This window comes from Lolium perenne, chromosome 5 (assembly GCF_019359855.2).
Source record: "Lolium perenne isolate Kyuss_39 chromosome 5, Kyuss_2.0, whole genome shotgun sequence".
In the NCBI taxonomy this organism is placed as follows: Eukaryota; Viridiplantae; Streptophyta; class Magnoliopsida; order Poales; family Poaceae; genus Lolium; species Lolium perenne.
In genome coordinates, this window is record NC_067248.2 from 253,970,320 (window position 1) to 253,994,498 (window position 24,179).

The 24,179-nt window shown below is 42.9% G+C and overlaps 2 protein-coding genes and 1 long non-coding RNA gene across 4 annotated transcripts; 1 reads left to right on the forward strand and 2 right to left on the reverse strand.

Annotated features, from left to right (window-relative positions):
• Positions 1-10,486: 10,486 nt before the first annotated feature.
• Positions 10,487-11,536, reverse strand: LOC127304344 (uncharacterized). The gene is made up of 2 exons (XM_051335032.1): positions 11,533-11,536; positions 10,487-11,382 (listed from the first exon to the last, which is right to left on the reverse strand). The coding sequence occupies exons 1-2, from the start codon at positions 11,534-11,536 to the stop codon at positions 10,487-10,489; spliced, it is 900 nt and encodes a 299-aa protein (XP_051190992.1).
• Positions 11,537-12,316: 780 nt separating this feature from the next.
• LOC127302750 (uncharacterized) lies at positions 12,317-13,667 on the forward strand. The gene is made up of 2 exons (XM_051333293.2): positions 12,317-12,828; positions 13,092-13,667. Exons 1-2 carry the CDS (start codon positions 12,491-12,493, stop codon positions 13,096-13,098), a joined length of 345 nt encoding a protein of 114 aa, XP_051189253.1. The 5' UTR covers positions 12,317-12,490; the 3' UTR covers positions 13,099-13,667.
• A 4,221-nt stretch (positions 13,668-17,888) lies between these two features.
• LOC127302752 (uncharacterized) lies at positions 17,889-21,156 on the reverse strand. Of its 2 annotated transcripts, XR_007853091.2 has the most exons (3): positions 20,600-21,151; positions 19,257-20,437; positions 17,889-18,859 (listed from the first exon to the last, which is right to left on the reverse strand). It is a non-coding gene; the product is annotated as an uncharacterized lncRNA (long non-coding RNA). The 2 variants fall into 2 exon arrangements; XR_007853090.1 differs by having other exon boundaries at positions 19,257-21,156.
• Between the last annotated feature and the right edge of the window lie 3,023 nt (positions 21,157-24,179).

A 24,179-nucleotide genomic window follows, 5' to 3' on the forward strand; every position in this document is an offset into this window, starting at 1 on the left:
TGTTCATCATATCAACCATATGATTCATGCTCTACCTTTCGGTATCACGTGTTCCGAGACCATGTCTGTACATGCTAGACTCGTCAAGGCCACCTTAGTATCCGCATGTGCAAAACTGTCTTGCACCCGTTGTATGTACTTATCGAATCTATCACATCCGATCATCACGAGATGCTTCGAAACGATAAGACTTGATAACGGTGCTACTAAGGATGAACACTTTATTATCTTGAGATTTTAGTGAGAGATCATCTTATAATGCTACCGTCGCGATCTAAGCAAAATAAGATGCATAAAAGGATTAACATCACATGCAGTTCATATGTGATATGATATGGCCCTTTTGTCTTTGCGCCTTTGATCTTCATCTCCAAAGCACGGACATGATCTCCATCATCTTCGGGCATGATCTCCATCATCGTCGGCGAAGCACCAAGGTCAATGGCACCGTCTTCATGATTGTCCTCCATGTAGCAACTATTACAACTACTTTGAAATACTACTCAACATGAAATTTAAAGACAACCATAAGGCTCCTGCCGGTTGCCACAATACAATAATGATCATCTCATACATATTCATCATCACATTATGGCCATATCACATCACCAAACCCTGCAAAAACAAGTTAGACGCTCTCTAATTTGGTTTGCATATTTTACGTGGTTTAGGGTTTTCGTTATAGATCTAATCTACCTACGAACATGAACCACAACGTTGATACTAATGTTGTCAATAGAAGAGTAAATTGAATCTTTACTATAGTAGGAGAGACAGACACCACGCAAAGCCTCTTATGCAATACAAGTTGCATGTCGAACGAGGAACAAGTCTCATGAACGCGGTCATGTAAAGTTAGTCCGAGCCGCTTCATCCCACTATGCCATAAAGATGCAAAGTACTCAAACTAAAGATAACAAGAGCATCAACGCCCACAAACCATTGTGTTCTACTCGTGCAACCATCTATGCATAGACACGGCTCGATACCACTTGTAGGATAACGTTGCATAGAAAACAAAAATTTTCCTACCGCGAACACGCAATCCAAGCCAAGATGCAATCTAGAAGACGGTAGCAACGAGGGGTATCGAGTCTCACCCTTGAAGAGATTCCAAAGCCTACAAGATGAGGCTCTTGTTGCTGCGGTAGATGATCACTTGCCGCTTGCAAAAGCGCGTAGAAGATCTTGATCACGATCGGTTCCGGCGCCACGAACGGGCAGCACCTCCGTACTCGGTCACACGTTCGGTTGTTGATGAAGACGACGTCCACCTCCCCGTTCCAGCGGGCAGCGGAAGTAGTAGCTCCTCTTGAATCCGACAGCACGACGGCGTGGTGTCGGTGGCGGTGTAGAAGTCCGGCGGAGCTTCGCTAAGCTACGCGGGAAATATGAAGTGGAGGAGCAAAGCTAGGGTTTGGGAGGGGTGGCCGGCCACTCAAGGGGCGGCCAAGCTATGGTCTTGGGGTGGCCGGCCCCCTCCCTTGGCCCCTCATTATATAGGTGGATCCCAACTGTTGGTGTCCAATTCTTCGAATAAGACCCGAAACCAAAACCTTACATAGGAGTTGGCAAACCTATCCCAACTAGGACTCCCACCAAAAGGTGGGATTCCCACCTCCCATGTGGGGGTGGCCGGCCCCTATGGTGGAGTCCACTTGGGACTCCACCCCCACTAGGCTGGCCGGCCATGGAGGTGGAGTCCCTTGTGGACTCCACCTTCCTTGGTGGTTTCTTCCGGACTTTTCTAGAACCTTCTAGAACCTTCCATAGAACCTTCCGCGACATTTTATTTCACATAAAATGACATCCTATATATGAATCTTATTCTCCGGACCATTCCGGAACTCCTCGTGATGTCCGGGATCTCATCCGGGACTCCGAACAAATATTCGAACTCCATTCCATAATTCAAGAACTACCATTTCAACATCCAACTTTAAGTGTGTCACCCTACGGTTCGAGAACTATGCGGACATGGTTGAGTACTCACTCCGACCAATAACCAATAGCGGGATCTGGAGATCCATAATGGCTCCCACATATTCAACGATGACTTTAGTGATCGAATGAACCATACACATATATTACCAATTCCCTTTGTCTCGCGATATTTTACTTGTCCGAGGTTTGATCTTCGGTATCACTCTATACCTTGTTCAACCTCGTCTCCTGACAAGTACTCTTTACTCGTACCGTGGTATGTGGTCTCTTATGAACTCATTCATATGCTTGCAAGACATTAGACGACATTCCACCGAGAGGGCCCAGAGTATATCTATCCGTCATCGGGATGGACAAATCCCACTGTTGATCCATATGCCTCAACTCATACTTTCCGGATACTTAATCCCACCTTTATAGCCACCCATTTACGCAGTGGTGTTTGATGTAATCAAAGTACCTTTCTGGTATAAGTGATTTACATGATCTCATGGTCATAAGGACTAGGTAACTATGTATCGAAAGCTTATAGCAAATAACTTAATGACGAGATCTTATGCTACGCTTAATTGGGTGTGTCCATTATATCATTCACACAATGACATAACCTTGTTATTAATAACATCCAATGTTCATGATTATGAAACTAATCATCTATTAATCAACAAGCTAGTTTAAGAGGCATACTAGGGACTTCTTGTTTGTCTACATATCACACATGTACTAATGTTTCGGTTAATACAATTCTAGCATGATATATAAACATTTATCATAAACATAAAGATATAAATAATAACCACTTTATTATTGCCTCTAGGGCATATCTCCTTCACTAATACCCAAGAATTTCATTGTGTGACTTAACTAGGAATACAACCATAACATGTATATCATTTATATACACCTGAGCTAGACTTTCTAGTCTTTTCTTTTCTTTTTGCCAAAATATCTTTTGCGGTTTCTCTTTTAGCTTTCCTCATTATTCAGAAAAACACTTCAACATCAATAACTTCTAGGTTTGTTGGTCAAATACCAATAACCTTTGAGGTTCTCACTTTGAAGTTGATCATCATATGACAAGTATTCCGGATTTTACTATTAGTAATCTTGTAATATGATGAACAATTTCACTCATAATTTTATCCATTGTATCATGATGACTTTTTGAGACCATGTCTGTACATGCTAGGCTCATAAAGTTTTAACCTTGGTATTCGCATGTGCAAATCTGGCTTGCACCCGTTGTATGCACACGTAGAATCTATCACACCCGATCATCACGTGATGCTTCGAAACGACGAGTCTTAGCAACGGTGCATACTAAGGATGATAACTTCATGGATATGCGAATATTATTAGTGCCCCAATAGTTGGAGGATTGTGACGCCTGGCGTCTTCAACCTTCGTACATTCCCATAAAACTTATGAGTTTATGTAGTCTCACCAAATTTATATTCTATCATCTTGCAATAAGGTCTTAGATATCACATATATCTCATACCTTGATTATTTCTGAAAACTAAAATTTTCAGCTCCTTACTTTTCAAACAGATTTGAACTTCAAGTTTCATGGAGACAAGATAACTTTAGGTACTAATTGAAATCATAGCTCTTTGAATCAACATTGTGAGGTTTACTAAAAGTTTGCAATAGGACTTAATCAATTCTTGATTCTTTAACAATACGGTACCATTCCGTAAAGTTATTTGTCAGATTTAACAGTATTTCTATCTCAATTACAAGACTAACGCATAGTAGTAAACGGATGCTAATACTACAAATTAATTCAAAATACTACTCAGACTATGTTTATGATAATTAGTTCATGTTTTAATCTAATTACTAATGAACTCCCACTTAATACAACATCCCTCATAGTTGTTAAGTGGTACACGATCCAAATCCACTACACCAAAACCGATCATCACGTGAGATGATGTAGCTTCAATGGTGAACATCAACATGTTGATCATATCATCCATATAACTCGTGTTCAACCTTTCGGTTTCCGTTGTCCCGAGGCCATGTCTGTACATGCTAGGCTCGTCAAGCAAACCCAAGTATTCCGCGTGTGCAACATGGCTTACACCCGTTGTATGTGAACGTTGAATCTATCACATCTGATCATCACGAGATGCTTCGAAACGACGAACTGTACAACGGTGCATACAAGGGGAGAACACTTTATTATCTTGATATTAATGTGAGGGATCATCTTATAATGCTACCGTCGCGATCTAAGCAAAATAAGATGCATAAAGGATTAACATCACATGCAGTTCATATGTGATATGATATGGCCCTTTTGTCTTTGCACTTTCGATCTTCATCTCCAAAGCACGGACATGATCTCCATCATCAACGGGTATGATCTACATCATCGTCAGCGTAGCGTCAAGATTCATGGCGCCGTCTTCATGGTTGTTCACCTCATGCAGCAACTATTACAACTACTTTGAAATACTAGTCAACATGAAAATTAAAGACAACCATAAGGCTCCTGCCGGTTGCCACAATACAATAATGATCATCTCATACATATTCATCATCATATCATGGCCATATCACATCACCAAACCCTGCAAAAACAAGTTAGACGTCTCTAATTTGGTTTGCATATTTTACGTGGTTTAGGGTTTTCGATAGAGATCTAATCTACCTACGAACATGAACCACAACGGTGATACTAGTGTTGTCAATAGAAGAGTAAATTGAATCTTCACTATAGTAGGAGAGACAGACACCCGCAAAGCCACTTATGCAATACAAGTTGCATGTCGAGCGTGGAGCAAATCTCATGAACGCGGTCATGTAAAGTTAGCCCGAGCCGCTTCATCCCACTATGCCACAAAGATGCAAAGTACTCAAACTAAAGATAACATAAGCATCAACGCCCACAAACCATTGTGTTCTACTCGTGCAACCATCTATGCATAGACACGGCTCTGATACCACTGTAGGATAACGTTGCATAGAAAACAAAAATTTTCCTACCGCGAACACGCAATCCAAGCCAAGATTCAATCTAGAAGACGGTAGCAACGAGGGGGTATCGAGTCTCACCCTTGAAGAGATTCCAAAGCCTACAAGATGAGGCTCTTGTTGCTGCGGTAGACGTTCACTTGCCGCTTGCAAAAGCGCGTAGAAGATCTTGATCACGATCGCTTCCGGCGCCACGAACGGGCAGCACCTCCGTACTCGGTCACACGTTCGGTTGTTGATGAAGACAACATCCACCTCCCCGTTCCAGCGGGCAGCGGAAGTAGTAGCTCCTCTTGAATCCGACAGCACGACGGCGTGGTGTCGGTGGTGGTGGAGAAATCCGGCGGAGCTTCGCTTAAGCGTGCGGGATGTGGTGGAGGAGAGAGACCGCTAGGGTTTGGGGAGAGAGGGAGGCTAGGGCGCCGGCCAAGGGCAGCCCTAGGTGGTGCGGCCAAGAGTGGGCAGCCCCCTCCCTCTCCTCCTCATTATATAGGTGGAAATCCCCAAGTGTTGGTATCCAAGTCTTCGAATAAGACCCCAACAATGAAACCTCCCATATGTAGGGAAACCTACCCAAGGTGGGAATCCCACTTGGGGTGGGATTCCCCCTTTCCATGAGGGGGGTTGGCCGGCCACCCTAGAGGAGTCCACCTTGGACTCCTCCCCTTTAGGGTTGGCTGGTCATGCAAGGTGGAGTCCCTCCGGGACTCTACTTTCCATGATGATTTCTTCCGGACTTTTCTAGAACCTTCTAGAACCTGCCATAAATGCACCGGATTATTTCCAAACTTGGAATATGACTTCCTATATATGAATCTTATTCTCCGGACCATTCCGGAACTCCTCGTGATGTCCGGGATCTCATCCGGGACTCCGAACAAATATTCGAACTCCATTCCATTTTCAAGTTCTACCATTTCAACATCCAACTTTAAGTGTGTCACCCTACGGTTCGTGAACTATGCGGACATGGTTGAGTACTCACTCCGACCAATAACCAATAGCGGGATCTGGAGATCCATAATGGCTCCCACATATTCAACGATGACTTTAGTGATCGAATGAACCATTCACATACGATACCAATTCCCTTTGTCATGCGATATTTTACTTGTCCGAGGTTTGATCTTCGGTATCACTCTATACCTTGTTCAACCTCGTCTCCTGACAAGTACTCTTTACTCGTATCGTGGTATGTGGTCTCTTATGAACTTATTCATATGCTTGCAAGACATTAGACGACATTCCACCGAGAGGGCCCAGAGTATATCTATCCGTCATCGGGATGGACAAATCCCACTGTTGATCCATATGCCTCAACTCATACTTTCCGGATACTTAATCCCACCTTTATAACCACCCATTTACGCAGTGGCGTTTGGTGTAATCAAAGTACCTTTCCGGTATAAGTGATTTACATGATCTCATGGTCATAAGGACTAGGTAAGTATGTATCGAAAGCTTATAGCAAATAACTTAATGACGAGATCTTATGCTATGCTTAATTGGGTGTGTCCATTACATCATTCATATAATGATATAACCTTGTTATTAATAACATCCAATGTTCATGATTATGAAACTAATCATCTATTAATCAACAAGCTAGTTAAGAGGCATACTAGGGACTTCTTTGTTGTCTACATATCACACATGTACTAATGTTTCGGTTAATACAATTATAGCATGATATATAAACATTTATCATAAACATAAAGATATAAATAATAACCACTTTATTATTGCCTCTTGGGCATATCTCCTTCATGTGCTACCTCCCCCTTGAGCTTCCACCACTTCCTTCTAGGGACTTTCGCACGCTTATCCCGCTGGACACGAAATCGAAAGCGGAAGTCAGCCACCACAAGCTTATGCTGATGGACAACACTCCCTCCAGGTATCACCTTACAATCTAGGAACGCACTCCTGTCTTCTCTCCTTGAGAGGATGAAGTCAATCTGGCTACTGTGGTGGCCACTACTAAAAGTCACTAGATGTGATTCTCTCTTTTTAAAGAAGGTGTTAGCTACGATCATGTCGTATGCTAAAGCAAAGCTTAGGACATCTTCCCCTTCTTGATTCCTGATACCATAGCCAAAGCCCCCATGCACCCCTTCAAAACCTATGTTAGATGTACCCACGTGGCCATTAAGATCTCCTCCTATGAAGAGCTTTTCGCCACTAGGTACATCCCTAACCAAGTTCTCTAGGCCTTCTCGAAACTCCCTCTTGGTGTTCTCATTGTGGATTTCTTGAGCAATACTAACCTCACAATGTTGGAAGATTGTGAACACACTTTTGGACTCAACATAATCAGCTTCAAGTTTCTTAACACCTGTGATATAAATGTTGCGATTAGTGGAAGCATATTTAGACGTGTAATGCCAGTTGTTTGAGGTTGCTGCCGCCCTTGACAAGGTAGATCAGTTTGTTGAAGAACAAAATATGGATGTTTTATCTGCAGACAAGTCAGAGCCGTTTCCTTTGCCTTTGAGACCCTGTTGCGGGATTTCTGGGTTCTAAATAGTGTTAAGTTTCCTCAGAAATATGACCACACAAATAGGCTGGTTAGGATTGCAGTCAATACTCTCTTCTCCTGATTTATCCTTTGTTCAGAATTGCACAATATAGTTAACTTGGGATGAAAGCTCGTTCAGTTATAAACCTATACAAATTCATGAACATGATCTTTCTGGAAATTTTGCACATTTTTGTCTTTAAGTATTGTTCGTTGTTAAAAGTCACATAAATTCTTTTTGAGAGAAAAAGTCACATAGTTATTGTTTACTTGGGAACACACATTAGAGATAGTGGTGTGGGCCGAGATGACTTGATCTCTGAATATTAGCGCATTCCTTGCATACCAAATCTTCCAGAGTAGTGTGAGGAGGATTGTTGGCCAAACTGTTGCAGGTAGCAAAGCCGGTGGTTGTGCCTGCCAGATGTTGGGGTAGTCTAGTAGGAGAGGCTCCAGCTTCGCCCTTCGCCATACCATGCGAGCCACAGGGCAGCCGAAGAACAGGTGATGTCTGAATGTGGTTTTTCTTCAGATGGTCAAGTATTTGCATGGTAATATAGAGGTACTCCATTGTTGTGCCCAATAATATGGTTTCTAGTGTGACGCAGGATTTCTATGGCTGCACTTGTCCTCTTGTCTTACCTACATGCCGCTGAATTACGTGCACAGTCGCACGCATGTCATATTCATTCAGCTGTATGTGTGCCTTTGGGCCTGCTCAAACACCATTTTTTATTTGAGGACAATGCTCAAACACCATTTCAGAGGTTAAAACAAAGCGATGAGCTATTGACTATATGGCAGTGGAAAATTCATTAGTATATGCTAATGCTGAATTTTCTAGTATCTGTGGTCCTCTGCCCTTTCAATGTGCTTGATCATGATATCTTGAGCAGACTTGGACATATTTTTTTTTTTGGCATATGCAGCTGAACTATATGAAGCTAATATAATTATGTTTGCTAAACAAGATGACGTTATTTTATTCTATTTATTGGCTAGCACTGTATTAATGCCAATCTGTTGAAGTCTTGCCTCTACTCCATCCTGCAGGAGGAGTTCCAAAGATTCTGCAACGAAATAGAAGTAAATTTCTTGAGCAATACGTCCCTCACAATGTTGGAAGATTGTGAACACACTTTTGGACTCAACATAATCAGCTTCAAGTTTCTTAACACCTGTGATAAATGTTGCGATTAGTGGAAGCATCTTTAGACGTGTAATGCCAGTTGTTTTAGGTTGCTGCTGCCCTTGGCAAGGTAGATCAGTTTGTTGAAGAACAAAATATGAATGTTTTATCTGCAGACAAGTCAGAGCCGTTTCCTTTGCCTTTGAGACCCTGTTGCGGGATTTCTGGGTTCTAAATAGTGTTAAGTTTCCTCAGAAATATGATCACACAAATAGGCTGGTTAGGGTTGCAGTCAATACTCTCTTCTCCTGATTTATCCTTTGTTCAGAATTACACCATATAGTTAACTTGGGATGAAAGCTCGTTCAGTTATAAACCTATACAAATTCATGAACATGATCTTTCTGAGAATTTAGCACATTTTTCTTTAATTATTGTTCTTTGTTGAAAGTCACATAGTTATTGTTTACTTGGGATGACAGCTCACTCATTAAGAGCAAGAACAATAGTGTAATCGGCAGTCGGCTATAGTAGTTTGCCATGTCATCTATAGTCAATATATAGCTAGCATGTACAATAGTGGGCTATAAAAATGTAGTACTTTGATAACATATGACCCACATTTTAGTCTCACAAAGTGCCTAGGAGCACGTGCTAGAGCCGGCTCTTGCATGAGAGCAAGTTTAATAGTATAGCCAGCTGCTGGCTATAAGCCATGTGCCATGTCATTTGTAGCTAACATATAGCCAACATGTATAATAGTGAGCTATAATCATGTACTACTTTATCAATGGATGGCCCACATTTCACTCTCACAAAGTGCCTAGGAGCACGTGCTAAAGCTGGCTCTTGCATGAGAGCCCACTCCTCTTCTCTCTCCTCCTCTCTCTCCTCCAACTAAGCATGAATATATTATTTTAACCCTTATAGCCAGCTGATTAGGACTTATTATACTTGCTCTGAGAGCCCACTTCCATTCTCTCTCCTAATCTCTCTCTTCCAACTAAGTAAAAATATAATATTTTATTTCTTATAGCCAGCTGACTGTACCTTATTGTACATGCTCTAACATGACTAGAATTGAAGACATCAAATAAAGGATATCAAAGGAGGAGGATGAAATCGAACATTTGAGAGGTTTACTAGAGAAGGTATTATCTATGTAAAAATCAGTTTTCCAGAACATATAGGTGCGGTTACCTGTAAGTTTATCATCTGAATGGGCCTTCATCAACCATCACTCCAAACCCTTGGATTGGTTTTGAATCTTTTCTCTTGTTGAGTTTTGAGTCTTTTGACTAAATAAATACTTCAGTTCAGAAGACATGATGGTCATCATGGAATTTGGTCGCAAGAAGTGCCCCCCATTAATTATCACAATATGTGGCGCCGTAAGTGTTGCAGGATGGTCACCTTTAGAAGTTCAGGTAAAGAAATTTATCAGTTCTGATCCCTGAACAAATTAGTGTATTGTCAGTTCTGATCCCTGAACAAATTAGGAAACCAATTTCCCTCGAAAGTGCAGTGTGTTTCCTTGATCCTTACACTTCTTCACAGATTTTCATTTTGTATGACAGACAGTTAGGGGCGGGGCGGTGCTGACACTTCATTGGTAAACCCCCATCTGTACAAGTAGAAATCTCCTTATATACTCTTCTCCGAAACAAATAATTTCAATTTTATAAAATTTAATCTTAACAACAGATAAATATTTTAAACAGAAACAAAACAATGCGATAAATGTATATACTAAAGTATTACAAACACCCGCAGTAAAACATGTGAAGTTGTTTGCCACTTGAAGCGTTGATAACACTCACACTCATAGGATGCTACACGATCATCACAATAAACAAAAGGGAATTAAAAAACAAGGGACGCCGCTATGGCTATCTCCAACCCAACAAAGGCAGCTAGGATAGGCAAGCTCGGATCGTAGGTGGCCACGGCAGTTTGTACGCATACGCGTACTCCTGTACGTGGGGCTTGCCGATCAACACGTCCGGCAAGATGGACAATGAGAGCTTGGCGGCCTCCTTGTCGAGAGCAAGAACACCATTTTGAACCGTCCAGTACGCAGTGGCCTCTGTGCCACCAGCGAACATGGCCTGCCCGTTTGCCGTCCAGTAGTCGTTGCCGTAAATAATAGTGGTGCCACGCGTGGCACAAGAGGTCCAGCGGCCGCCGCCAGCGGACGAGAACACACATGCCCTGACAACACAATTACGTTCGAGCACGCACGTCACCCTGAAGTTTGATAGGCTGATATATGTGCCTGGAGCCTCACCGTTGAGGAGGAAGGCACCCAGGAAGTTGCAACCGTGAAACCACGCCGAGAGAGGGATTGACCTGATGCGCTGCGTCCGGGGATCACAGAGGACGAGACGTAATGGTGGTTTTGAGTAGTACTCCTCGTCGAAGAGGAGTACAAGTAGGAGGCCACCTCGAATGTCAGCGAGCTCCCAGCAGAAACTGCGCAACTCCGGCTGCGGGAGGAAGTCGAGCGTGGGGTTCCACGTAGCTAAGATGTTCGTCCAGCATGGCTGCAATTTGGAGGGAAAGAAGAATGGGTTAAGACCGGGCGGGCGTGAGCTGTATGGGCGCATGTCAACATGATAGTGGCCGATGATGTGGAAGGACTGCGCGCCATGGAGGGAACGGATCACGCGGCCATTGTCCCCTGCGATGATGCGTCTCCAGCGCTTACAGGTGCACGCGGCGCGGATAAGATCGAGAGGCAAGGGGAGACGTAGGAACACCAGCTCGAGCATGTCGTCCGCCACAGTGTCAATGTTGGCCACCGTCGCAGCTCTCGTTCGAGAATTGCGGCGGCGATTGTCCCCCGTGACGACCGTGATTGATCACGCGGAACGCATACGTCTGGAAATCGTTGGACAAGAGAACCTCCGGTGTCTCTTCTTTTCTATATTTATCTTCTCGGTAGGTACCTAAGAGTTACTCATGGCAAACTATCCTAACATGACACGGGTGTTTACCTAGTTTTGTTTTTGAGGGAGGCTATTTACCTACTTAACTACAAGACTTTCTCCAGCTTTACGTTTATATATATATACGTACTCAAAAACTCTGTTTAAAATAGCCGGGCTATAGCCTTTCGCGAGGCCTGCAGCTATAGCTAGAGACTTTAGAGGCTAAAACAGAAATAGTCACTAATAGCCCGGCTAAGACTATTTAGCCTTAATTTAGCCTCATAGCCCCTAACTTTCCGCCTAATGGGCCCAAAATTTTGGACCATAATTTTCAGTCGACCGGCCCATTTGCTTGGCGAAATAGCCACCAAGCTCTAGTTATGTAATTATGGGCATAACTATGTCCTAAACTACGTAATGATGTTGTAATATTTGGATAAAACTATGTATTTAACTATGTGTGAACTATTATGTGTATCTCCTATGTGAAGATGTTATTATGTTATTAATTTGTGAATTATTGATATATATATATATATATATATATATATATATATATATATATATATATATATATATATATATATATATATATATATATATATATATATATAACCTTACCGCAGCGCTAGCTATCGTTGCCGTCCACTTGTGTGCCAAGATCTGTGCTGAGAATAGACAATTTATTTTCCAAATGAACAGATTCTAATTTAGTGGCCCGATGCACTGCTGCCTGGACGACCTGACTCTCCCGCATCTTCTCTGTGCGCTCTGCCTACTGGAGTCATGGACTCGTCCGTTTATGTTTTGGAGAGATTGGGTTTGGCATCTACTGCTTGTCCAGGCATATGACGCTCACAGCGTGGTCGTGGCAGCTTCTTCTTCTTTGGTCAGCGCCCACCTCGCCCCCTCCCCTCTCCCGCTCCCCCACTAGCGCCCCTATCCCCTGCCCACACCCGGTGGCCGGCGGCACCCTGCAGCCGCGCGATGTTGCTGCCGTCCTCCGCGTGCCCGCTTGCCGAGGCGCGCGCCGACGCGGAGGAGCTCCGGGCGGCGTCGCTGCTCCCGTCGTGGCCACACCTCGGTGCGGTCTACGACGTGCTCGTCGCAGCCGTCGCCGACGCCGACGCTAAGTCCCTCCGCGCGCACGTCAACCACCGCTGCCGCACCGCCCTCCTGGCGATCTTCGCCCCCGAGGACCCGCGCGATACCCCAAGCCCACCATGGATCGCGCCTTCGTGCGCCGCTCCATGGCGAACGCCCTCCTCCTGTTCGCCAACACGGCCTCGTCACTGTCCTCCTCCTCCTCTCCTCCGCGTGTTCCAGTTCGTGAGCTTTTTTTGCGGTATCCAGTTTGTCAGTTTTGATGTGGTCAGGAGTGTGATCCAGATTTCAGTGCAATTTGGAGATCATGGTCTACGCCCGAAACTCATCTATTTTAATGTAGGGATTAGATTAGTCTGGATGCTGGCTATACGATTAGCAAAAAGTTGCTAACAGATGTTTTCTATAGATCCTTTTTCAGTTCATGGTCAAGATCCACATGTTGCAGATATTTCTTCTCATCTTCTTTTCTGATTGTTTGTAGGGATTAGATTAGCTTGGAGTCTGCCTCCTCCGCACTGAAATTTCAAGGATTAGTTAGGCCTGGAGGCTGCCTCCTTCGTACTGAAATTTCTTCACACATTGCTCAAGTTTTGGATGACCAGCTCCGTATCTTTTATTCGTTCTGATTTTTTAGACTTCGATGTCATCTTATGATCTTGCCAGTCTATAGCTGCAATTGGCGCTTGTCCACTTTGCCAGTAGTGGACGCAAGCCTGTATAAGTTCTCGCTTGCTGGTTTTTATTCTGAGATCACGATGCTTCCTGTGAATTTTCAGGCATCATATAGGAAGTTCGTGGCGGATGTGCAAGTCATCTGCAGCTCGTGGTACTGCAAAGAGAGAGCAGATTCATCTCTCGTTATTTTAGTTCTGTTAGAAATGTTGTTCAAGCTTCCTGCCACGCAACCTGTTTGACATGGTTTAGATGTGCTGCTGCTAGAAGTTCGATTGATTTGCAACTTAGGTTAGCTAGTACACGTGCTCGCTGGATCCTATAGATTGGTGATGGATTTTGTACTGGTTGATCTCGGTGAAAAGTTCGATTGATTTGCAACTTATATTCCTGCTTGAACTCATCCCATTTCCTGGTCTTCTTGGCTTGTATTTTCAATCTGGCTCACCTCCACCCCTACCTCCCTTGTTGTTGTCGTGTTGGTTGTACGTGGGACAATGAGGAATTGAAAGAGGTGAAGATCTCCCGGAGAGATGGAGGCTCGGCACTGCTGTCCGAATCAAGTTGGAAGATTGCAGTGAATGAAGGCGAAGGTTCTGTGCTTACTTTGTTAAAATTGATTGAGCTGAACTGAAAATACATGTGTATTGTACAGAATAGCTGAATGGGTGGAGTGGTATAGGCACTGAACTGAAAAGAAAGAAATGTAGGTGTGACGGCCACATGAGAAACTGAATTTTATGTGCCGGTTAGAATTGATTCTAGCACCTATACAAATTTGTATCTTCGTAAAGAGAATTCTTGGAAAATAATGTCATCATGCTATTTGACTCATGCCGTCTTTTTTTCCCCTCTAGCACAGTAATATAAACAAATGTTATTATTTTGTGATTTTTACGGATGAAAATTTCCATTTAGAGCTTGCACAAACCTGACTAACAAACATGCCTTATGGTTCCTGATCTCAATCCTTGCACCAAATATATTGCAACTAAGCATAACTCTGGTCTAATTGGTCATCCTGGTCTCCTAGTTGTCCGGAACTCTGAACTGACCGAGTATTCTGATTGATTGAATAAGCAAATCATGCTTTTAAGCAAAATAAAAATCATGTACCGATGTACAACCTTTTCAAAACTCCAAGTCCTAAGTACCAAATGCTTTGTCAGCGGGATACGACATAATCCTAAGGTAGGTACTGATGCACGAGTGTTCCGTGTTACCGATAAAACTTAGAACTGGTAGCCCTGCCAATTAGCGTTGAAATATTTTTGAGGTACTGATAGACCTCAGTGTAGGTGCTTGCAGAGCGATCCGGACCCCTAATTAGTAAGTACCAAATGTTATATTAGCGGGACTTACGTTGAATTTAGGTGCGTTTTGTACGGGTACTAATATCCCTATAATAAAGGTATGCCTTACAAAGATGTAGGTGCTTGTACAACATTTTTCAAAACTCTAAACCCTAAGTCTATCAGTGGGGTACGACATAATCCTAAGGTAGGTGCTGATGCATGAGGGTTCCATGTTACCGATAGAACTTAGAACCGGTAGCCCTCCCGATTAGGGTTGAAATATATTCGAGGTACCGATAGGTTTAATATGAAGGTGTGGCTAACCTCGGCGTAGGTACTTATAGAGCGACCCAAACCACTAAATATTGAGTACCCCCTAATTAGTGAGTACCGAATGTTATATTAGCAGAGTACCGACTTCCATTAGCTTAGGTACTTTTTGTAAGGGTACTAATAGCAATGTAATAAATTAAGGTATGACTTGCCTAGAGGTACCGATAGCCTTAAAACAAAGGTGCGTATGACCTCGGTGTAGGTACTTGTTAAGTGATCCGAACCCCTAATTACTAAGTACCGAATGTTATATTAGCGGGGTACGACTCACATTGACTTTAGGTACTTTTTGTATGGGTGCTAATAGCCCTATAATAAAGGTACGACTTACATAGACATAGGTGCTTGTACAACATTTTTAAAACTCTAAATCCTAAGTAGTGAATGATCTGTCGGCGGGGTACGACATAATCCTAAGGTAGGTGCTGATGCACAAGTGTTCCGTTTTACCATCGGAACTTGGAACCGGTAGCATGTTGATTAGCGTTGAAATTTATTTGAGTTACCGATAGGCTTATAATGAAGGTGCGGCTGATCTCGCCGTAGGTGCTTCTAGAGTAAACCCCTAATTACTAAGTACCGAATGCTATATTAGCGGGATAATTATGTCGATGGTACCGAAAAATTTGAATAGGTACCGATTCTTTTGCCAATTATGACTAAAGAAATAAAATAAAAATTGTGAGGCTAAAAAGTTGGATAGGTACCGATTTTTTTTGCCAATGGAACGGAGTGTACATACATCAAGGTACGAGATGATTATGTTGATGGTACCGGAAAATTATAATAGGTACTTTCAATTTCAACCGGCTGGGTGACTCGCAACATCAGCATACCAATATGCAAGTTGGATTATCTTTTGAGTCCATTTAGGTACCTAACAATTTTAATTGGGTGCTGGATTTAATTTTAAGAGTGCGCTTGAAAACTTAACTTGTGGTGCCGAATGATTTCACTTGACCTACAAACTGAATCTCACACTGGACTTACTGATTCGCAAGTTTGATTATCTTTTGAATTGAATTTTAGGTACTCCACGTTTCTAAGCGGGTGCCAGATGTACTTATTAGGAATGTGCTTGAAAATTAAGTTGTGGTGCCAAATAATTTTGATCCGACATCAAGCCACAGATTTGCAAATTTGATCCATTTAGTATTTTTATAGGTACTTGACAATTTTAATGCTAGGTGCCAGATCTTTCTACATTAGAGTACTTGAAAAGCTAAGACATAGTGCCATAATTTGCTTGTCTTATAAGATCACCTGTAGTCATCTTGCATGGAGATTGTGAAGTTTGGTTATTTTTTATGTCAATTTCTAGGTACTTCATAATATTAAATTGGGTGCCAGATATATCTTTACGAGGGTGCTTGAAAATTTGAATTGTAGTGCTGAATAATTTTCTTGATCTATAACATAACCTATAGTCACCCGGCATGTCGATTTTCAAGCTTGAATTTTTTATGTCATTTTTTAGCTCCTTAATTATAAATTTAGCTGGGGTGCTGAATATATATTTAGAAGGGTGCTGGAAAATTTTAATTATGGTGCCGAGTAATTTGTTTGACTTATAAGATGACATTTTTACAGGTACTAGAATCCCCACTTCTGGATACTAAATGTCTGTTTGTGAGGGTACTTCATGGCTGAAGAACTGGATCCTATCAGTCAAACAATTACGTAATCTTCATGAGTTGTCGGAGTTACTCTAGAACTGAAAATCAGGCAGGCGAAAGTTTATTTTCTATTGAATCTCGATGCTACTTATGTCTTAGTCTGAATGCTTCTGGACTCTTGAAGCTACTGGTAGTATTACACTTGTATGAATATGTATCAAATACTAAAGTGGAAGAGCATGATAAATTGGTCGTTGGTTGAATCTTTGATCATTAGCTCGTGTGCTCCAGGCGCAGCAGCTGCTGTATTTTTTTGTTCTGCTACAGTTCATCAATACCAGAGGGAATCAGTACTGATATGGTCACGCAAGAACACCAACTTGGTCAAGGAATAGCAGGCTTCTGGTACCTAGCATACAGGACGTACATCTTCGAGTACCAGACCAACGGAAGTCACGCTACGGTACCAGCCCAAGCTAGCTAACCCAGGTCAAACACAACTGAAAACGCAGACCAATTTGAAAGATAACTTGCCATAACGGGGCCTGGTAGAGTCCAGAGAGCTGATGCTTTAATTTGAAATCCCTGCACGCACATGGCCCAAAGCTCTGCACATCAGTTATAAATAGGTCGAATTTGAATTGAATATGAACCCTCTTGTCACAATGCACACCAAAAGAGCAACCAGATTCAAAAATCCTGCACATCACAGGTGCATGTGCCAGGACCAAAGAGAGAGAAATACATGTTCACTCCTTTTCTATGAGTCACACTAGATACTAATAGGAGAAAAGAAGTACCAATCGCAAAGCAAATGGACGGTGATGATAGCTAGCGCCCGGGTTTGGTTACGTACCAAAACCACGTCCTATATATATATATATATATAGAGAGATGCGCTATTTGACTCCTGGGTGCAGAATACGAGCCTGCCTGCGGACCAGCCTCTTCATCCGGCGCGGAGCGACCAGGCGACATAAAATAATGACGCAGGCAACGTAAGATTCGATCGGAAGCGATCAGCCCGCAGAAAGTGGGTCATAAAAACGTCGCATGCGACGTAAACCAGCGTGGAAAGTTACGTCCCAACCTGCGAATCAATGTGTGTGTGATGTAAAAGTTGTAGAGTTATACCAGGAAGCTAGTGGTTGCTTCGGACAATCTTACTACAGTAGAATACTCCATATTAATCAGTGGCAAGGCGGTCGGCCCGTAATAAATTTGCATGCTACATACTACTGTAGTAATTAGTGTGGACAGTGGTGTTCGAGCTGGCAAACCAACGTGCTTGTGATGTAAAACAGGTAGGCCAGGTTATGTTAATCAGGAATGCACAAGTGAATAAAATGGTAGTCAATCTAATAATGTTCTTTTTAAAGAAAATCATGTGAATCATAAATATTTTGTCTGATGTGCAAGAACTACAAATAATCTCATAAATTAGAAGAACAAAAAGTCATTACATTCCGGCTTCGAAGTACAGGACATGAGTTATGGAGCACATCACAAAAGATTCATTACATTCTAACTAATTGCACATGGCATAGTAGTACTAATTGCTTCCGTCTACAATCATCATATTTCTGTTAATCATCTTCTTCGTCCACATTCTCTAGAATATGACATCGGGTTCTTAGTTCTTATAGCTCCAGCAGATAACCCATTGCCTCTGACATTCATGTTGCCGTTTTGTGACCCATTTTAAGGCCATACTTGCTGCAAGCTGGTGTGCATAACAGTTCCTCCTAGGATGATTTTTAGGCCCAGATCAAGAAAAATAATAGGTATGACATTATGTAACACGGGTAAAACAGCCATAAACAAAGAAAACGGTATGCCATAAAGAAGAAAATCTTTAACGACTAACAAACTAAGCAGTATAATTCTGAAGAAAACAACGTAAATTATTCATGTGCAATTAACAAAATAATATGTTATACAATCGCAGAATGTAATTGCATCACTTCTCATTACCACAGTACAGCAGGAAGGATCAGTCGTCGCAACAAGATCAATGTAGCACTTTAATGGAATTTTTCAAGCCCGTCAGACTAGTAAAGCCATTTTCAACCTACTAGTTATTAACTAAACTAAAATAATAGTTTGGGTGGTAAAGGAGAGGCAAGATAACATCTAGCATTACTCAAATACTGGTCATACAACAACTTACCAACACGACCAGGCGATCATCCACATCTGAGCACCAAAATACAGAAACGCCAACACTAGATCATCACCAAAATCCCCTCGGATGCCGCAAAATGTTGCAGATGCAATATCCTTTGTTTCAAGATTTAAATGTATGGTTTGTGAAGGAAGCGAAGAGCTACAGGCTGTAATTCAAACGGAAAATGCATCTGATCAAAATAATATTGGGCAAGCATCTAACGTCACACTGAATGGCGCCATTGGATACTCCAGGTATGAATATTCACCAGAAAAAGACATTATTGGATTCAGACTCTCGCCTCAGGCCACACAAGGCCAACACAACAGCAAACATGTTACATTCAGATATTTGTTTGACCTCAAAAGAAGTTAAATCTGGTTTTAGGATCAAATTGTTTATGTCATTTATATGGAGACCACAAACAATCAAACATTCAATCATTTATGTGCTTTCCCACAATAAAGGGAGCCTAGACACATATGAGCAATGGATGTGAAGTAAATCAACGCCTAGAATTTATTTTTGTAAAACGTTGATATACAAAATAGCAGTGAACAAACCTGCTTCTTTCCATGCTTTGAAAGTCACACTTATAGAAGACATCATCTAGCTCTTTCGTTCAGAGTGTTCTGCAAACAAAGCATTTATTTTCAAGCCAGATGATACAGTTATGTTCACCCCTGTAGTTAACAAGTTAATAGGTAAGAGAAGCACCTTTACAACGACTGCATCAGACATATATATAAAATTTAAGAATTTTAAGGTGCACTGTCCCAAAAGATTATGTGTACAGAATAATGAAATCAAGAAGGCAATAGACCTATTGGCAAACACAACAGCACGCTGCAGAAAGGTGGCACATTTTGGCTATTGATATGACCACCTGAAAATTTTAGGTCCCTAGACGGCCAACATCAGAGATATATGTGGGTGTGACATTGTCAGAGAAAGAATTTGCAGTCTTTTGATGGAATAACAGTTAACTCATCGTCAGGCTATCATGAGTATAATTCTGACATGTTTAATATAACCTCATGAAGGATAGTCCTCTACAACTACGAGACCACAAGCAGCTGGATAAATGATATGTGTTATCATGACAAAACGCAAAAGAGGGAATTAACTTTATGGCATGAACTCGTGATCGTGTAGGTTAATCGCTTTGTTTTATCGTGATAGGGCAGGTTAAACCAAAGTTCTGCAGAGCTTGTAGTATAACTTATTGTCAATGTAAGAATTCTCGGTACCAACATAAATAACTTATTTCCATGTAGTTCTTAGTGGCAATGAGACATAAGAACAACCAATGCAACAATAACTTATTGCATGGTTTAATGCATGACTGAATGGCCCCATATACAAGTACATGATGCATGGCCTCATGTGAGCATACAAAAATCATTCAAAAATTAGAATGTCATCCAAGCTCAATGGCCAACAACCGGAATATCCTCTGTAGTAATTTTCCCAGATTTAAAATACATTTGGCATACTGTATCTATATTGGTCTGTAAGGCCAAATCTATTAAGGCTGGGAACATGATCAAAGTTAGAAGCAAATAAACTAACAGGTTTAGCCAACTTCCATGCATTTTTCATTCAAACTACCATCAATTTTCAACACAGAACCAGTGAATCGGCCAATAACAGTATAACACATCATACCTGCAGCGCAAAATTTTCAAGCTTCCGTTTTCAGTCGACAGACTATCTTTACGGTGGTTCTGCACTCCTATGCCATCTTCAAGAACAGGAAATAAATGACAAACTAATATGTATTGCATTCACAAGAACGTGAGCCAAATAGATGACTGGGACTGATAGCAAATGAGCTAGCTCGTACATTCAGATCCAAACGTTAAAAAAAAAAACCAAACATGTGGAAGATTGGAAGAGAGCTCACCATGGTGGTATGGTCATGGTATGGGGACGAGACGAGGACAGCTGCAGCATGACCTGGTAGCGCGGCGAAGTTGACGGCTAGCCGGCCGTGCGGAACGTGGAGGAACAGACGGCCGAGCTGCTGTGGGAGGCGGAGAGGAGGATCTGCCACTCACCAAGCCTCAAGCCGATAAGATCCCCAGCAGCAGCCGCTCGCAGCAACCCTGCCTGCAACCGCCCGCCGCCGGCCGCAATCACACCTACAGCCGGTCGCCGTCGATTTGTCGGCAGAACACAGCGGAGCGAAGGACACCCACAGCGCATCCCGCATCCGCCGCTCGCCGCCGGCCACGACGCAGCCGAGGACACGGTCGTGGCAGAGCCCAGCAGCTGCGCTCCTATGGCCACCGAGTCCATCCGCCGCTCATGCGCTCGCCGGCGGCCGCTCAATCGCCAACCGCCGCATACGCTCGATTAGAAAACTACGATGGGGGAAATCAGGTGACGGGCGACGGGAGGTAGTGGGACAGCTTCCAAATCCCTGGACCGAGAAACTAAACCGTCGAGGTAAAAAAAATACGACCGAGCACAATCAGCAAGGCTCGATCGAACCGGGTGGCTATCTAGCTCGGTATACGACCCGGGTGCAGAATTACTTATTCTACACCCAGGGGTTGAATAGAGTTTCTCATATATATATATATATATATATATCCAGAATTTTTCTTACCGACGTTTGGTTGTCGTTTTTCTACCAAAACGACAACCTACATAACGTATGGCTGCCGCACTAAGTAAAGTTTGCCTTTTTTTGTGTTTTTCCCAAACATTGCATACGGTATGGACATTTTTACTACATTAAACAATAGTCCAAGCATATGACCATATGTACACTTTTTTTTGCATCTTGTGTGAAATAATATCAAATTTGTTTCGGTCCACCTTGGGAAAAAGTCCTCCACTACAAAATTAACAATTATTCACGAGAGATGCACCATGAAGTCATTAAGTTGTTGTTTTGGTAGGCATTTGACAAGTTTTTGTCTTTACGGTCATCCATACCGAGAGTTGGTTGTTGTTTTGGTAGGCATTTGACGAGTTTTTGTCTTTACGGTCATCCATACCGAGAGTTGGTTGTTGTTTTGGTTGGATTTTGCATGGTTATAAAACGGCCACGGCTGCTCCTCCGATGTTTGCTTGTCGTTTTGGCACGGTAACGACATTTTTTGTCTGCATGGAACCTATAGGTAGCTCCTTTTGTGAACAACGTAAGTGTTGATAGTTTTTTTCCAAATTGACAAATCTCTACGGCATGGAGGCCATGCTGAAGCCAGCTTTGCTGTTTTGGTGTTTTTATGACAGAATGACGTGGGTATGGTGCACACAAGATCTGCCAGTATTTCCCCGTGCAAAAAAATTGCAGCTAGGTCCAACTTCCAACGGGCAGAATCCAAACCGATGCTCACTTGTCGTTTTAGAACGGTATTGACATTTTATTTGTATGCAGGGTACATGTAGCTAGGTTCCTTTGAACCCGCGTAACTGGTGTTATTTTTTTCAAATGGGTGAAGAACACAAAAATTATGATCAACCATCAGATGTTGTTCAAATGGATGAAGAACATGAAAATATAAACACACTAGGTGTATAAACACACTAGGTGTTTATATGGTCACAAAAAGAAGGGGATCAATTTTAGACTACAGTCTATACAATTTGATTTTTGTTTCTCTTGTTTGTAGTTGTTATAGCACATTAGCAAAATTATGCATGCTACGCAGAAATCTGTGATTAATGTATTTGTGAAAACATGAAAATTGCCTTGTCCTTTAGGGTTTGTTCTCCGCCAGTGAATAGCGCGACGCCATTAACGAATGTGGTTTGTGAGTTTGAACTTTTTTCGACAAAACAAATCAGTGAATCACAAAAAATGCATGCGGTATTACCACATATTGTTCCTTACTAGCATATATACTATCACATGTGTAAAAAAAATTCATGCTAGGGTGGAAAGTGCTGGTATTTTCCCCCTTTTTTGAATCATTTTGGAGCGCGTATTATCGAGCTAAGTGGAAGCACGACCACATCGACCCGTGAAAAAATTCATAGCTTATGGAGTGCTAGGTTGGGAGATAAAACGGATGGCAAATATTGTGTTCTGCTAGTGTAGGTAATCAACTAGGCAGAATCAATAGAAAAACACAAACAATCGGAAACAATCAAAGATCCCAAGAGAACAGTAGGAAATAGAATAAGGGATGCGAAAATACAGTCAACTAAAAATGATGAACGAGATCAAAGCGGACGGGAGCATGCTCGCGGCGGAGCCAGAGCCGCTTGCTGGAGCGTGTCTGGTGATCGCGGCCGCTCCAGACGGTCGCGTGTGGTGCGTGAACAAAGAGCAATGTGAAGATTACTGAACTCTGCAAAGGTGGACGGCAGGATGCGGCGAGCGACCGTGCTGCATGGTGGTTGGACGGGCCGAAGTAGACGAGCCACGCGCCACCCCATCCAACTGCCGGCGCTGAACTATCTCGGCAGCCGCATCAATCCCACAACGGAACCGAGGGCGGTGGTCGGACTCGTAGTTGAGGATGACGTTGGAGGATTTGAGGTCCCGGAACATGACATCACGGGAGTGTAGGAAAGCGAACCCACGCACCACGTCGGCGGCGACGGCCACTCGCATGGCCCACGACAGTGGCGGCTGGTTGCTGTGCCCCGGCGGAAGAGGTGGTTCTCGAGGCTGCCGCCGAGACCAGCAGTTTGTTGATGTCGGGGTTGTTGGAGTAGTAGCCGAAGAGCTTGACGAGGTTGTCGTGGTGCCTTGGAATCTCTCCTTCTCAGCTTATTGATGTCAATCATCTTAACGTTGCCGGCTCCGAGCTTGGCCTGGAGAAGATTTGATGAGCGAACTACAACTACCTGGAGAGGATTTGAGTCCGCTCAGCCCTGCAAGAATCAGTTAGCCAAAACTGATCAACCTCTTGCACAGACGGCGAGGCACGGCTGTGAAGCCTTCTTGAGAACAAAACTCTTCTGTCCTACCTTCCAAAATTTCTTGCACCAGCAGTAGCATAAAAAAGAGAGATGATAATCTATTGTTCTTGCGTTCTTAAAAGAAAGAGTCTTGTACGAGGATCTTACCGCATGGTAGCCCCTGCTAGGTCGGCCAGCGACCTGATGGATGCAGCCACATCAACAATTATGGAGACCACCATATCATCCAACAGATCGTCCAAACTGAGATGTTGCTCCTCCTTCTCGTCGGCCGGCGGCATGAAAAATTCATAGACGGCGCCGCCCGTGTCGAGCCGCAGCAGCTGCTCTACGATACGGGCGTAGGCCGTCTCGTGGTGCTTCTCGTCGGTGCTAATAACGCACGCCGGGACATCATCGCCGTGATATTTTGGAAAGGTTGGTCCACTACCATGACTAGGTTGTCGTTTTAGCACGGACCGTGACCGTACCTAGGTTGTTTTTTAGCACGTACCGTGACCGTGAGCAGTTGTCGTTTTGGTTCATATAATTGGAGTGGAAATTTTTCATGGGTTAGACCGTTGCGGACCGTGAACATAAAAAAACCAAAACGACAATTGCTC

Excerpts from the sequence above, each read along its gene's own strand:
- LOC127302750 (XM_051333293.2), top strand. The coding sequence starts at position 12,491 with ATGTTGCTGCCGTCCTCCGCGTGCCCGCTTGCCGAGGCGCGCGCCGAC.